The sequence below is a fragment of the Lichenostomus cassidix genome, chromosome 2 (genome assembly GCF_008360975.1).
Source record: "Lichenostomus cassidix isolate B80296 chromosome 2, HeHo_3.0, whole genome shotgun sequence".
In the NCBI taxonomy this organism is placed as follows: Eukaryota; Metazoa; Chordata; class Aves; order Passeriformes; family Meliphagidae; genus Lichenostomus; species Lichenostomus cassidix.
Genome location: NC_139482.1, coordinates 59682801 through 59699766, shown reverse-complemented (window position 1 = coordinate 59699766; position 16966 = coordinate 59682801). Strand labels below are relative to the sequence as shown.

At 40.6% G+C, this 16966-nt stretch overlaps 1 protein-coding gene across 1 annotated transcript in view; it reads left to right on the top strand.

Annotated features, from left to right (window-relative positions):
* Window positions 1–16966, top strand: part of KIAA0319 (KIAA0319 ortholog) — a 61348-nt gene that overhangs the window by 30420 nt on the left and 13962 nt on the right. The window contains exons 5-14 of the mRNA XM_085051706.1: window positions 1062–1160; window positions 1834–1931; window positions 2715–2802; window positions 3366–3458; window positions 4081–4213; window positions 5987–6215; window positions 11865–11988; window positions 13405–13537; window positions 14453–14601; window positions 16621–16772. Coding sequence (XP_084907832.1) covers window positions 1062–1160; window positions 1834–1931; window positions 2715–2802; window positions 3366–3458; window positions 4081–4213; window positions 5987–6215; window positions 11865–11988; window positions 13405–13537; window positions 14453–14601; window positions 16621–16772 — 1298 coding nt within the window. The remainder of the gene's footprint in view (window positions 1–1061; window positions 1161–1833; window positions 1932–2714; window positions 2803–3365; window positions 3459–4080; window positions 4214–5986; window positions 6216–11864; window positions 11989–13404; window positions 13538–14452; window positions 14602–16620; window positions 16773–16966) is intronic.

Genomic DNA, 16966 nt, shown 5'->3' with positions numbered 1-16966 from the left:
CTGTACTGTCTTGGAAGTCTCAGTGATAGTCCCTCCTTCTCTCCTTTGGCCATCACCTTCTTCTAGCCATTTCATTATCATTTCATGTGGAGGTCTAAGTGCAAACCTTTGCTCTGCAGGTGTCTAGGGCAACTCCCATGATCAAGTGTAAAGGTGGGTGAATTTAACTAGCAGTGACAAAAAGTGTGCTGTCAGTGTCTTCACTTCATCCATTTTTAGACCCATCAGCTGCCACTGCTGAGTAGCCTCTTTGTCATCTCTTCTGTGTTCAGAAGTTGGATGTTTAGACACTAGTGAATGTTGCCTTCAGAGAACTTTTGTTCTGTGTTTTCCCAGTATTAAAATGAAGACACTTAAAACCTTTGAAATACAGGACTAAGCAAACTTTCCTTAAGTTGTCCTTTGGTGTGTTTCTGCTGGGGGCTGTATTTGTGTACTTTGGCAATTTTTGAAAGAGGAAGGAGTTTTCACAGACAAGAACTGGATAGAAAGTGCATTGATTGTGCAGTTCAGGTAAGAAATAACCATTTGCCCCACTATGCAAGTGGATTTTTCAAAAGGAGCACTGAGATGGACATTGGAACTTGCCTTAGAAGTGCCACACAAACATAGAAGTAGTACTTCTTGGTGAAAGAAAGTGTGATATTAAAATTCTAGTATGCTTTTTTGTCTTCTGTAACTATGTATTTTTTTTAATTCCTGCACTTCCAATTACTGAGAAAAATACATAATTCTTTATGTAGAGCATTGTTACCTGTAATATAAAGGAATAATGAGAATGCTTTTCTCTGAAACAGAAGTAGGGAAAATGACACTTCATAGCTGAGGAAAGAAAAAAACTTTGGTTTGGTAAAAGGTGAGGGAATCATAGTCATTATGAAATACATCATTATTTTATCATGCATTAAAGAGTGTTTTTTTAATTATCCTTGCCCCTTCTCTGTAGAGTATTTGTCCAGTTTTACTTAATCCTCTACTTTACTTTGCAAATAATATTTGAAGATACTAAATTTATATCAGTTCCATCTGTTACAACACAGGATACTCATTCTGTCTTACAGTAAAAGAACTTACTGTGTCTGCTGGAGATAACATACAAGTGATGCTACCCAAAAACGAGGTTGAACTGAATGCCTTTGCTGTCCCACCACCACCTACAGGTGAGTTGAATGCCTTGGTACACAAGGAGATCCACACACTGCCAACTAGTGAATGCAGTCAATTTCTGAGTTATATGAACATCCGCCACTCAGGATAAAACTGTTTTTCTCATTTCTAATCCTGCCTGTTTTGTGGCTCTAAATGCAGAGAGGATTTCCTCTGTTGGATTTTAAAGATGAGGTTTTTTAAGTGGCTTTTATTTTCAGAACCTGAACTCATTAGCCAGATGGTTCAATAGAAAGCCTGTAATTTCTACCAAAAGCTGATGTGGCCTAGTTTATATAGCATCTTGCTGTAAAAGCTCAGGGGAGGTGGGGAAAGTAGGTTCAGAATGCAGCATTTGCCTTAAAACTGCCAGCTTCTGGATTGCAGGAACAAATAAAGAAGTTTCATATGTAGCTATGTAAAACACGTTTGCTTCACATGAAGCTGGTTTTTGTGAAGAAGTCAGTTATTTGTGAAGTCCGTCACATCCTTACTGCTTTACCTAGTTGCAACACACTGGAAGTTTAACATGTGGTCATACTGCTTTGTTTTACAGGCTTAAACAGTAGCAGTCATGATTTCATACTGTAGCATTTTATCTGATGAGTGGTGAACTTGATTTCTTTGTTTTCTGGGCTTATCTTGAGCACAAAACTGATTGTTCTTTCACTGTGTTACTGCTTTTAGAATCAGCCTACATCTATGAGTGGAGCTTAATCAGTCACCCTGCTGACTATACTGGGGAAATGGAGCACAGGCACAGCCAGACTTTGAAGCTCTCTCATGTAAGTGAGCTGTAAGCTCAGGCTTATTATGTCTGTGTGGTCCTTTCACAGAATTGTAACCTGTGGGGAAGGGCACCTTGATTCAAGGAGTTCAAATGGCTTTAAGTCATCCTGAGTCTCTTGACTTGCGTGTGTCACCAAATTTGTGCCAGTGTCTTAGAGTGCTCTAGTAATTTTCTAAGATACAGTAAAAATTCCTCAGTGTTTGCTTCATATTCCCCACTTCCCAGCAGTGGCTAGTGGCCTTTTATGTATGTGTTTATAAAAGTAGCTTGAGGATTCAGACATCCAAATTTGCAGCAGTGCAGAACCTAAAGGCAGCTCTCCCCTGCTGCGGGGGGGAGGGCTGCCCCAGAACTGGAACACGGAGGATGGTTTCTCCTTGGCCACGAGCTGTGGGACTGGTTAGACTGGGTCTTTGTGGAAGCGTCGCAGGTTTAGAAAGGCAGCTGTTCCATTCTAGGCTCCATGTGGTTTATTGGGATAATAAGGGAGGGAACTGGGGAGTGGGGGAGGGGAGAGGAGAGCCGAGGGGGGATTTTAGCTCCATAGAGCCTAGAATCCAAGAGGCCCAGTTCCGGGTCCCGCTGGGCTTTTATTTGTGGGGTTAGGAGGCGGTCCTGGCTCACATCAGCCAGTCCGGAAGGGTCAAGGGGGAGGGATCAGAGAAAGGACACACGTTACAACACAAATTTATTCTGTTTGCGATATGACTGTCAGATTTAAGCATACTTCTTCTGTATAATTCAATATGTAACCATATTTCTTCTGTGTTTGTCTCAGTTATCAGTAGGACTTTATGCCTTCAAAGTGACAGTTTCTGGTGAAAATGCCTTTGGTGAAGGTTTTGTAAATGTCACAGTCAAACCAGGTAAATCAGTTGGCTGATATAATTAATTTCTTTAACACAAGTAGTTGTACAGCATACTTACCAAACAGTCTCTCAGTTACTATTTGTCAAGGCTATCTGGCAGTCCAGTCATGCTGACATGTTTCATATCTTGGTGTCTATAAGGGGTTTTAAGGGAGTAGAGCTAAGGGTCTTCCTCACTGTGTTTAAGTGCTCTCTAGTCTTTCCCCCTCTTCAGGCAAAGCCTGAGATAGTATCATGGCACTTTCCTGGTCCCCTTCTCCAGCTAGGGACAGTAATCCTGTGCTGATCCGGCTCTATCTGCAGGGTGCAGTGCTCAGTTCTGATCTGAATTACACCACGTAGGAGCACTGCAGTGGAACACTGCTGTGTCAGCACACTGCTCATCAGTAACCTGTTCTTTCCCTTGCCCAAAAGGGACAGCAGATGCTTCAAAGCTGTGCGTCCTAGATTTAGTCACTGGGGACTATTGATCTGTACATTTAACATTAGTTTTGCCTGGGCTTTCATTAATAATTTTTTTTCTTCCCCTTTTTTTCTTCCTCCCCCCATCTTTCTCACAGCAATCAGAATTAACGAGCCACCTGTTGCTGTTGCTTCACCCAAAGTGCAAGAAGTTTCCTTGCCTACAACTTCTACCTTCATCGATGGCAGTCGTACGTACTGAACCATCTCGTGCTTATATCCTATGGTTTTAATATACAGTTACAACATTATTGTCTGTCAGTTACAAGTGAAATTCTTTCTTTTCACTTATCTCAGAGGTTCCTAGAATACTGATTTATTTTGGGGATTGGAGCCCAGTTATAAATTATTTTAATAAATTTTAAATAAAAAATAAAAAATAAAAAATGCAGCATTCCACTTGGAGATTGAGGTGCGGTGTGTCAGAGACTGCTGCATCCAGACAGCAGCTACTCTGACAGCTTCTTCCTGTCCTGCCCAGGGGGTCTCTGTGCCAGTACAGCTTGGGCCATAGCAGAAAGCTGTCAGATAGGGTGTGATGAGATATTGTAACTACACTCATAATTACTGAGTGCAGACAAGTTGGACTCTGCAGAATCTGAGACTGATTTTTTTTTTTTTTTAATTCATGTGTGTGAAGACTTATCTAAATAAATCATACCAAAGGTAACTTGCAATCTGTGGTTTAGGAAGCTTATTCAATGATACTTGACAATTTCAGAAAACCAGTTAGGGATGAGCATATGAATGACTTAAGTATTCATTCCAGCAATTGCTACGAGAAACTGGTATGTTTTTCTTTAATGAATGTAGAAAGCATAGATGACGTGAAGATAGTGAGTTACCACTGGGAGGAAATTAAAGGTCCCTTGCGAGAGCAGAAGGCATCTGCTGATACACCTGTCTTGCACTTGTCTAACCTTGTTCCTGGAAACTACACCTTCAGGTACCTGCATGATGATTTTCTCAGGGGCTTTAATTGTGATACCAGCAAAATGTTTGTTTCTTTCTGTGCTCACATGTATCTCCCCAAACAAAAAACTCAATTTTTCTTTTGCATGCTGTTACTCTTCATTTTGCACAGTAGAGAGACATATGGAGCAGTTTTATTAAAAAGTGCTTGCAGTGATCCTTTATGAAGCAAAATTACATAAAAGAAGATATTGTAAATTAAATATCTCCCCACTTCCAGCAATAACAACTTTGACAGACTATTTTTTTTCCCAGCTTAGAAGTTGGCTAGTGCCCTGAATGAAGCTATGCAGTCAGGCTGTGAAAGTCGTCCTCTGAAGGGTGGCGGCTGACAGAATGATATTGGCAGACTGATCCTCACAAGACATTTTTATGTGCTGATTTTGCTGAGAATCATTTTGTTCTTTATAAAATTTTTGCCCTGCTACTGGTTTCCTCCATTTATGTATTACTGAAGCTGGGGTTTGCCCAGACAATGGAAGAAATGTTTGTGGTTCAGGGTGCTTTAGTAAAAATCAGTACCTTTTCTGAACATTTTAACTTAAAGCCCAGTCTTCACCGAGGCAGACTTCCCGCTGACCCAGCTTGGGTTCTTTGGCTGCCTGTGGGTTGCCTACCAGTCAATATATTATGTATCAGTGTAGCATCAGCAGAATGTTGAAGCCTGTATACATATACATTAAATGTGGTGCTTTGCATAATCTTCACCGAAAATTCTACAGCTTCTACTTCAATTCTGTATTCTTTACTGGAATTGTTCCACTTTGTACAGTAGCAGAAATAAGAGTTAATTTTTTTCCATATTCAAAAGGGCAAGCTTGCTTACAAGCAATGCTTCTAAGTGTGCTCCAAACCCTAGGGAATTAAGAAGTCACTTATTATACCACTGCACCTTTGGGGGAGGCTGACTTACATGAACAATAGAGCAGTGTGTTGAAGTTTACAAAAAAATCAGTTGGTCAACAAAATCCAGTACCCTTGACATGCATGGATGAGCCCCCATTGCAAAAAGGACATGTTCCCTTATGACTGAGGTAATGAGCATTAGTTTTGTTCCTGCTCAGGTTCCCTTCTGTATGGTCAGATGTATGCAGTTTTCACAACAGAGATGGATTAGAGATTAGTTGGTTACAACACTGCAGAGGTCAGCTTTCATCCCTTTGAAGTGTCTTCAGCAATCTCTTTTTAAGATGATTTTGTGTTTCTGAAAAGCAGTAATGTCTGGGTTTTTTTAAAACCCTCTACTTTTTTAGTTTTGTGACTTGACATTGATATTAAGCTCCATTAAAATTGGTAATAGCATGCCACAAAGAAATGTTAGGATCTGCTGCTGTTCTATAAGCTGAGGGTTCTGAACTCTGGAGTAGTTTTAGATATTGATGTTGACATGGACTGTTTCATAGGTAATGAATAAAATCCCTGTTTTTTACTGAGTACATTTCTAAAAGTTTGCAGTGAATGGTGCAGTTGCCGTTGACTGCAGATAAAGTGTTTAATCTGGGATCCAGAATAACTAAGCTTTTCTTTTTTGTTTTTCTTAAAGGTTGAAAGTTGTGTTTGTAAACAGTTTTCTGAATTTCTTTCTTACCTTAGTTGAGGGATATATGTGTCTGAAGCAAAAGTTCATATTACACAATCAGTGGCTCTTGTTTATGTGATGTTTGAAAAAGTGCCAGAAAAAGATTAGTATTTCAATTTAGAAGCTGACTGAAGACCATCTTAACAGATAGTGTTTTTCCTGTTGTAGACTCACAGTGATTGATTCAGATGGAGCAGCCAACTCCACCATTGCATCTCTGACTGTGAACAAGCCAGTGGATTATCCACCTATTGCTAATGCAGGGCCTAATCAGGCAGTCACCTTGCCCCAGAACTTCATCACACTGAATGGAAACCAGAGCAGTGATGACCATGAAATTGTCAGCTATGAGTGGTCTCTCAGTCCTAAAAGCAAAGGCAAAGTTGTAGCAATGCAGGTATGTCTATTTCTCCTTGCATAGGATTGGAAAACTTGTTTATTTTGCCTCTAACATGAGCAAACACGTGCCTCAGTAACTGCTCAGGAGCACTGCAATACCTAGGCTGATGTTATTTTTTTTTTCTTTTTTTCTCTCACATGTATTCAGCTCTTATTTTAGATACTACTTTTAATTCCTTTTCTTCGTTCTTTGGGGCCAAAAACACTTGCTTGTTCCCTGGTAGTTTGGAAAGACTTCAAGTTCACATTGTCTGTCCCTGAACCCTAGAGGCTATTTCACAGGCTCCCATCTTCTGAGGCTCCAGGCAGGCTGAAGATTGGTAATAGGAGAATGTGGGGCTAGTCAGAATTTTCTTGAAACACTTTCTCCTGGAGAGAGTAGAACTCAAATAGAAACTTAATTTTATGAGTGAAAGATAACATGACCTTTTGGCAGAGTTTATGCAGCCATGCTCTATGATGGGTTTATATGCTCACTAAAACATGAGTTTCCAATGAGGATTTACAGAATTTATTCTCTTATTTTCGTTACTGTTTTTGTTGGTTTATTTTGTTTTGTTTTAATCTGAGAAGTTAATAAATATTTTCACTGGACTTGCATTTGGTAAGTTGGAGATTCTTACAGCTCTGTAGGCAGTTGATGTGATTACTGTAATGAAGCTAGCTGAAACTCAGAAGCCATTTTTTATAAGAGACTTGATTTGTGTTGGCAAATGCTTTAGACCTCCAGAACTGGACAGAGCTCACTCTGTAGATCTGTTTAGAAAAGGAGTAATATTAATGCAAGCTTTACACTGTAGATGAAATTAAATAATTATGGAAGGACTTACGGCCTAATGATTTATTTCTGATCACTCACCAACACAAAAACTTCCCTAAAGCAACCAAGCAAACTGAACTTACAGTTTTTGAAAGCTGTTCAATCTTAAAGCAATCTTTCTGAGGGAATAAAATGACTGCTTGAGATATCCAATGGGTTCCTTGGCTATTTAATGTGGAAATGCAAGGACATCTTACAGTTTCTTTTCAACAGACTGGTAATCTTTTTCATGTGCCTGAAGCTGTGGATCACAGAATGGTTTGAGTTGGAAGGGACATTGAAGACCATCTTGTTCCAACACTCTGCCATGGGCAGGGATGTCACTCACTGGACTTGGTTGCTCAGGTCCCCATCCAATTTGGCCTTAACACTGCCAAGGATGGGACATCCACAGCTTTTCTGGGCAACCTTTTCCAGTGCTTCACTGTTTTCTGCATAAATAATTTCTTCTAATGTCTAATCTAAGCCTGCCCTCTTTCAGTTTGAAGCTATTCTCTCTTGTCTTGTCACTATCTGTCCATGTGAATGTGGACATATTTATATAATATGTCCATATAAATATCTCTCCTCCTTTACATAAGCCCCCTTTAGGTACTGAAGGGCTGCAATAAGGTCTCCCCAGAGCCTTTTGCTCTCCAGGCTGAGCAACCCCAACCCTCTCAGTCTTCTTGTAGGAGAGGTGCTCCAGCCCTCTGATACATCTTCATGGCACTTCTCTGGACCTCTCCAGAGAATGCTGGTCTGTGGTGTGTTATATGATATCCACTATTAGAGTACATTGTAACAAATACCTCTGCTGGTTAGTTAATCATTTATCAGGTCCCTTTGTTCTTATTATCATCTTTTTCCAAAAAAAAAAAAAAGGAAGCCAAACATAATGGCATTATGATGTGTTATTCCTCATATGAGAGATGCCACAAATGTTTGTTTTATTAGTAGAAGGACCTTTAGATGGGCCCAGTCATTTTATGAGCTTATACAAGTACCAGCAGGTACTACTGGAAGAGTTAACTCAGGACAGAGTTGTCTTGCTTAATGTGGGGGTTTTTTTTCTGTAAGCCTGGGTTCAAGTTAAGCTTGGCTTTGCATTTAATGATTTTTATAAATACTAAAGTGTTGGAAAATGCAGTTTTCCAGCAAAACTTATGCTAACTAAACAGTCCTGAACAAAGCCTCAGCATAGTCAGGCCTCAGTAAAAATCCTAACAAGCTGTTATGAGAAACTAACACCTGGGAGCCACAGCTGTGTTTCTGAGCTGTGGGAAGAATGTCATGAGAAAGAATAGGGAGTCAGAAGTGTTATGAGAAAGAATAAGGGAGTCAACAGGAGGATCCCTGAATGTGTGAGAACAAACTGCAGATACGTGTGTAACTATAATTAGTAACATCTGTAACAGTATATAAGTTTCTCGTTTGGTGAAATAAAACGGAGCTTACTCTATATCTCATATTGAGACTGCCGTGAGTTCCCTCTCGTCGTTATGTCAAATGGTGACCCCGACGACCACGGACACTAGCAGCAGAGTTTTACGACCCTGCTTCTGAGAGCGGCGAGAACGGAGAGGCGCCGGAGCTGTGCAGCGACGGTGTGTCAAGATCTTCGCCCCACGAGGGGGAGATCTGGCAGCACAGGCTGAATAGGACCTGCCTACTGTGGGGGCTACACTTCGGTAAACTGCACATACCGTGGCGACCGCGAGCTCCAGCAGAGTGCTCGGACGGCGGCGACTACGTTATATTAAACCCAGCTGGACCACAATGGAAACGGAGGTAGCCCAATTTTTATTGTTATGCTTTTTACAAAAGCATGGACTTACCAAAGGCAGCCTGTCGCATTTAGCTAGCCTGATGGTGGTGGGACAAGCTTATGGATTTTTTACAAATCCTATTACAGTATTCGATGTAGGAGAGTTGTTGAATTATGGAGCTACTTTACTTTTGGAGTGTGATAAAATTGCAAGAAAGCTTGGTAAACCATGGACTAAAGTCGTAGCCTGCTTACAAATACATGCCACGAAGCAAGACCTTGCGTGGCTGGCAGCACGAGAGATAACAGCCGCATGGACCAGAGAAAAATCTGTGAGTTACCGTGCTGCTTTTAACATGCGTAAAACTTCGGCAGCCGCGCAGCTGGGGAAACCCCCCCCGCCAGGGAGGGGTGGGGAGAATAGTAGCTCTCCCTCGCTGCCAGCGCTACCAAGGGGAGGGCGCTCCGTGCCGCTACCGACAGCCGAGAATACAAAGTTACTCAATTGGATGAAAAAGCTGTTCTTGCCTCAATGTATCACAGAGCTTGGCAACTTTACAACGAAAAACATCTTAGCTGCTTTGTTTGAGAGAGTCACTGTTGAATTTTTACCAGAACAACTGAATACGATGTTGGAGAGAGCTCAAATGTCGCGGGTGGGGAGCCAGAGTTGCCAGAAATCATTCCAGTGTTATCGATGTGGCAGTGAAAAACACATACGAAAGAACTGTAACGAAAAAGTTTGGTGTTCCCGCTGCAACAGAGATACTCACAGCACAGAAGCTTGTAAAAACAAAAAGAACAAACAGAAAGCGACCAGTGGCCGCACGGCAGCGGTGGCCCCTACCCTTCACTGCGCGCCGCCTGCATGGCACACAGACAGACCTGTGGCGGAAGTTGCTCCAACCGTGGTTTCCGATCAACTGGTAAAGAAAGCGGAAGTCGCAGAGGGTGCCCCGGTGGGCGGAGCCGCGAGCCATCCACGCCTCCTTCACTGCCCCAACTGTGATGTCTGTGGTGAAACTCTAAACTCTACTCCTCCCCAAGGATGAAGAAATGATTGACAGCTTCAGCAACTGAAACTCCCTGAAAATGTTCAAGCAGATGGAGCAGATCGGCTCTTCCTTCAGCCTGGCTGCACTGACACCGAGACCAAAACCTATTTCCAGCGTTTTACTAATAAAGAAGCATTGTAACAAGATATTATCCTGATAAAAAATAACACCTTGAATACTAAAGCCTTGAACGAAAGTTGAATTTTGCTAAAGCGTTACTTAAGATGGTGTTTGTGTGTATGTGTGAATATTGTAGGCCTACTGAGAGTGTGTTGAGTGCTTTAATGTGTAGATGAAACCTGTGGCTGTTGATAGTGTGATTTTGATTTCTTGAGAGTTTTGATGTGTGAATGAAAACCTGTGAGTGAAGTTATACTGAATAGTTTAAACTACCTGTTAAGTACTTTTGGTTAAGCATAGATTCTGTTAAAGTTAAGTAATAGTGAATTTAAATTCTATTAAGTTGTAAATTCTGTTAAAGTTAAAATTCTGTTAAGTAATATTAAGTGATGTTAATTTTAAATTCTGTTAAGTTTTAAATTTTGTTAGAGTTAAGTTGTTAAAGTGATATCAATTTTAAATTCCATTATAGTTAAGTCCTATTTGTTAGTTTAAAAGCAGATTTATTAAGATCAAGTTTTATTCATTTTCAGTGCTATTGATTTTAAGTTTTAAATTTGTTAGTTTATATTATTATTCACAAAAAGCCTTTGCAGTTTTATCTTCCTTAGTTAAAGTCAAATAATAATATCTACTGTTTTCAAATATTTCATCTCACCTTATATAGCTATCTGCAAAAATAGTAACATGTTAAGACACTCTCCTTATTGATATTAATCAAAGCTTGTTTAAAAGATGTTCTAAGAAAACCCTTCCACTTAGCATCTAGGCCCTGGCCAGGCCTTGGTCCTAACTGGCTGGGAAACATGCCATGAGTCCCAAGTGTTCTACATCAAAATGTGATCAAATAATTTTGACTTGCCAAATTGAGTTTATAAAAGCTAAACCTTCTTCCAAGTAAACTTGGAGTCCTTGTCCGGAAAGGGTTCTCCAAGCGTTACCTGTGAAGTGAATGTTTTCAGCAATGACAGTTCCTAGACCATGGCAACATATCTAAATAACTAGTGAAATTTCCTTAGGTAAACTTATAAAAATTCTAATAATAAGAATTACTTATAGCAAAGCAAATTAATCTGATAACAGACAACGTCTGTTCTCACAAGCGAAACGGGGGAACTGTTGGAAAACGCAGTTTTCCAGCAAAACTTATGCTAACTAAACAGGCCTGAACAAAGCCTCAGCATAGTCAGGCCTCAGTAAAAATCCTAACAAGCTGTTATGAGAAACTAACACCTGGGAGCCACAGCTGTGTTTCTGAGCTGTGGGAAGAATTTCATGAGAAAGAATAAGGAGTCAGAAGTGTTATGAGAAAGAATAAGGGAGTCAACAGGAGGATCCCTGAATGTGTGAGAACAAACTGCAGATACGTGTGTAACTATAATTAGTAACATCTGTAACAGTATATAAGTTTCTCGTTTGGTGAAATAAAACGGAGCTTACTCTATATCTCATATTGAGACTGCCGTGAGTTCCCTCTCGTCATTATGTCACTAAAGGATGTCATGATATTTGTTTTTAAAATAGCCCTAAGGAAATGGAGTAAGCTGTAGAAATTTTTGTCAGTATTTAATTTCCTAACTGAGAATGTTAGTGTTCCATGTGCTTCACAATTATCATTGTGGAGCAATAATGCAGTGGTTATATGAACAGAAGAAATTAGGATTTATTGCCTGTAGATATTTCTCTGGGTTGGTAGGAGCAGTTGCAATAGGGAAGACATTAGCTCAGTGTGTGCATGAGATTTTCAGCCTCCTCTTTATCTGCAAGGTGCATAAACTCCTTGCACAGATACTGTATTTATGAATTAAAACATTCCTTTTTCCTTACATTTGCTCTATAAGACCTTTCATTATGCACAACCATTTCTGTTGTATCTCGTGCTCTGTGTTTACCAACGCTGCGAAGGGAGTGCGGACGCCGTACCTCCAACTCTCTGCAATGCAGGAAGGGGATTACACCTTCCAGCTGACTGTCACAGACTCTGCACAGCAGCGCTCCACAGCCGAGGTCACACTGATCGTGCAGCCTGGTAAGTCCCTGCAGGCATGTCTGGGTCCCTCAGGGCTGGCCTAGACTGGTGCTTTGGCGCCATTCTCCAACACTTCCTCTCCCTGCATTACACCACTGACATGGCAGTCCAAATTTCTGGTACCCCTGGGTTAAGGACTCTTCCACTTCCATTTTCTGTCAAAGCGGGCAGTTAAAGCAAATGTAGAGTCATAGAAAGTCCAGGTGGCAATCCTGAGGGTTCACACCAGCCTGGTTATGTAAGGCAACCTGCACAGAGGTCTGAGTGTGCTTCTTGTAGCCAAATTATAGCCTTTGATTTTAATATCTTACAAAGTCTGTTTTGAAAGCTGCTCAGAGTATCAATCAGTGCTTTGCTCAGTTTTCTTACTGTTTTGCAGTTCTCCTGCAAGAGTCCTTGTGTGATTTGAATTCTCCCTCAAACGAATTGCGTTGTGTTTTCTCAGGAAAAGTGTCAAGCAAGGACTTTTGAAAAGCTGCATCTTTCACATGTTTATTTAGGTTTGGGAGACAAGTGATGAATAAGCCCAGATGGTCTGGGCCTCATGAGTTTTTTTAATGCCTTTATTTTTTTCCTAATATGTTTGCCTATTACATCCAAAGTTGCCTTTTTGCCCATGTGCAGGTCTTGCATTCCATCATGAGGCAATGTTTTATCTTCCTGTTGTCGCTTAGTAGACATCTTTTGTAGATGAACTCTTCTTTACAGCAACTTTCTGCAGAAATCAAGAACATGAATTGGAAGTGTGGTGCATGCTGTTGCCTTTTAGACCTGGTGTAGTGTGGAGTTAGAGGCTATTGCTGAAGTCAGGTCCAAGGGCAAATAAATACCCAGGAAAATGGTAGCATTGCCAGTTTTACCATGTCACAAAAGCAGAGGCTGAAAACAGAGTAACAGGTTTTATGTTTCTGCATTGAATTCTCAAATTCTCTGAGTTGGCATGAACTTAGTGGCATCATGCTGGCCTTGAGCAGCAGACAGAATGGGTCAATATCTTCTTTCAGGGCAAAGAATCATATTTGTGTGGGAGGTTTTGAAAGGGATGGACTTGTAGAACTAGGAGAATACCCCACCACTCATGTTTTTTGACATTTCATATAATGCATTTCATATAATGCATTCAATTCATATAATACATGCAGCAATATTTGTGGGAGTGTGACTGTGCCTTCAGATAGGTCTATGAAAAGGGGTCTTGCTGTGGGATTTGTGATCCCTCTTGCTGTGGGATTTGGCTTGTGGCACAGTGGACCTCTCCCACCTGCTGGCTTGCACATGTCTTACTTGGGGTTTGTACCTTTTGAGCCAATACATCAAATTTTTATTAAAATACTCCATGTAAAATCTTCCCTCTGGCTGGACAGCCTTGCTGGTGACTACCTAGAAAATGTCATACACTAATTACTAATTTTGCAGAAAATAACAGTCCTCCAGTAGCGGTGGCTGGCCCTGACAAGGAATTAACCTTCCCAGTAGAAAGTACTACACTGGATGGAAGCAGAAGCCAAGATGACCAAGGCATTGTCTTCTATCATTGGGAAAATATCAGGTAACTAAAGATTTTACTAATCTCCAGTAAAACAGAAAGCAAAGTAAAAGTGATTTGGTCTAGAGCCTCTTATGCTCCTCTCTAACGGAGTGATGCTCCATTAGAGAATTGCTTTCAGGACCATCCTACTTGAATACTAATAGCATAGTAGTAATTTTAAGTTGAATTTTAAAAGCTCAGGCAATCTCTGCCTGTTTTTAATAGTTTCATTTTGAGGCCTGCTTTTATAAAATTAAGAGAAAATGACAGGAACTTTTGTGTCTCTTGTTAAAAAGCAAGTAGCAGGCTTGGGTACCCTCCTGTAATATACCAAGCTTTTCAATAAGTGTTTAGAACTGGGATTTCTCAATCACTTGTTTATTGAACAGTAAAGTGTCTGACACTTAAGCCTGAACTCTCAGTAATGGGTAACTAAATCCCTCTTGAATGATGATTGAAAATGTTTTACCAAAGCTTAAAATTGTATGTTTATGTGCAAACCTAAATGACCCTTAATAAAAGAACAGGGCATTGTAGCTCATGCAGCTGTCGTACCTGGTACAGGAAGAAGATTGCTGGCAGCCTGTACGTGTTGTGGGTGGCTCTTGGAGCAATATAATTTGCATGAAATAGCTGTTAGTTACAGTTCCATTTTTGTGCTCCCAGGTAATAGAACTGTGGTGAGGTTGAACTTCTGGGGTGCATTTTCTACTCTTCTGGTTAGTGGGCATGTGTGCTTGGGTGCTTTGAATGTCTTGAAAAAAGGCATTAATGAATTCTCCAAACTAAACTCATGTCTCAAATAGTTCTTTACCCATCAGTGATTATAGCAGTAGTAGAGCTACAACACATAGAAGCAGAAAGCATGAGCAATGCTGCTGAACTCACAGTCTGGCTGGCTGGACGTAATTATTTTTGTGAGATGTTTTGTTTCAGTGGGCCAAGCTCTGTACAGATGGAAAACGATGACAAGGCAATAGCAACTGTGACTGGCCTCCAGGTTGGTACCTATCGCTTCAGACTGACCGTGAAAGACCAGCAGGGCTTGAGCAGTGCATCTGTGCTCTCCATTACTGTGAAGGAAGGTAAGCCTGGCTGCTGCTGCTTCTTAGGTCATGGTGAGCAACTGGACAGTTCGTTCAGTCACTGACAGGATGTCAAGGAAATCAGAACAGAAAGGTATAACATATTTTTTGTCATGTTTCAAGGGTTTTTGAGAAGACTCAGCTGCTCTTTTGTAGTAAAGTAGTATTGTGAGTGACTCACAGAATTAATTTCATTTCATGCAAGCTGTTTCAGTGTTCAATATATGCAAAATTAGTTGTAATAAACATGCTTCAAAATAGTATTTTTGACAATTGTATGTCTACATCATTAAGACCCTACATTTTTATTTTATCTTTGAAGTTAAGCTTAGAGCAGAAAAGTAGTTTTACTGTGGAATTTAAAGTAACATCCAAGAAGTGACATCTCCGTGAACAAATTTCCACTTTAAAATTTTAGTATTAAAAGACCTGGGTTTTTTGGGTGTTTTTTGGTGGTTTTTTTTTTTTTTTGGTGGTGTTTTGTTGTGGTGATTTTTGTTTGGATTTAGTATGTGTGTGTGGTTTTTTAGTTGTTGTTTTGGTTTGGGAGGTTTTTTGTTGTTTGTTTTGGGCAGGGGGGGCTTTTTTGTTTGGTTTTTTTTTAATTATACAGAGAAACAATTGCTGTGGTATAAGGCATTTAAATTTTTTTGGGCTTGGGGTTTCTTTTCCAAAATGCATGCTGCAGAAGAGGCTTTAGGATAATCATAAAATCATAGAACAGCTTGGGTTTGAAGGGACCTTCAAAATCATCTTGTTCCAACCCCCCTGCTATGGGCTGGGACACCTTTCACTAGACCAGACATCTCAAAAACCCATCCATCCTTGAGCACTGCCAGGGATGTGCTGACTTCAGCAAGCCCAGAATGCGGTTGGCTTTCTGGACTGCAGGTGCACATTGCTGGGTCATGCTGAGCTTCTTGACAGTCAACACCCCAAGTCCTTCTCTTCGAGGCTTAGTGGTATTATGCTGGCTGCTCCCAATCCATTCTCTGACCAGCTTGTCCTTGGGATTGGGATTGTGCTGATCTGTGTGCATCTTGGAGATGAAGCTGAACTTTGTTTTACCCATGTGCATCATTGCTTGAACTGTTTCAAAGTTTAATTTAATTTTCAGTTAGAAATGTATGGCAACAGCTCTGCCCATATGTGCCCATGGTCTCGTTTGTGCTGGGAAGTGTAGCCACAGTAAATTCTGCCTATGGTCACAGGTTCAATATCAAAAATACCAAGTTTTCCAATAACCAAGTTTAGTCAACTGGTTTTATTTGGAAGAGACAAGATCAGTTGTATCACAGACAACTCTATGCTGTTACAGCCAATGCCATTGAGATCTGCCCAGAACTGAATTATTTGTGTCCAGCTATTTGTGTCCAGTAAGGTATTTCACTCAGCCCCACCTATTCCTTGAGCCCTGGCTTACCAGTTGTGTTCTAAAGAAAAATTACTGGTGTCTTGTTTCTGGAAAGACAATATGTTCATATTTCTTTGGCTTTTTTTTTACCATATGCCCAATGCATGCCTTAATTTCACTGCTAATGGTGAGCAAAAAACATTTGGGAATTAGTTTGCTGATTGCATTTTGCCTAAATACAGGCATTTTGAAAATGCAAGGTCTTGCACAAGCTTCTATTGGGTAATAAGTAATTTTCCAGATGAAAAGGTCCCAGTATGGTGATCTCATGCTGGGCTGTGTTTCTAAGCAGGCAGAAAATCTTTTTGCTTGACTGAAATGATCTGATGCTGAAGTTACTGTGAGACTGTAAATAGAATATCCCACAATACTTTTTGAAAAACATCTTTCTCTTCATGGTGTACCTCTCTTTTTGATAGACTGCAATATGGCCAGAGCCAAATTTTGTATACCCACTCATCCTTTTCTTGTAGCTTTGACATGAGGTTCTATTGTTATTGTCTGTAATCATCAGGTAAAGAATTGCAGTGTGGGTGCATTGGCAATAGCATTTCACATTTCTCATGTTTTGAAAGCAAATCCCTCTCCACTATTTTTATGGCTAGAAAACAACAGTCCACCCCGGGCACATGCTGGTGGGAAGCATGTTCTAGTGCTTCCAAACAACTCTGTTACCTTGGATGGCTCAAGGTCTGCTGATGACCAGGGGATTGTGTCATATTTGTGGATTCGGGATGGTCAAAGCCCAGCAGCTGGGGTAAGTTTCTTGAAGGTTGTAACAAAATTGGGCTTTTGTTATGCACATAATGTCACTGCAGCAGGGAGAGTAGATATGACCTATAAGATGCTGTCAGGTGTGGTGTCTGTTTCTGGTTTGTCTCCCCTGCTCTCTGTAATGCTGTGGTTCAAAAGGCTGATGATATTTTCAGTATAGCTAGAGAATATGGTAAC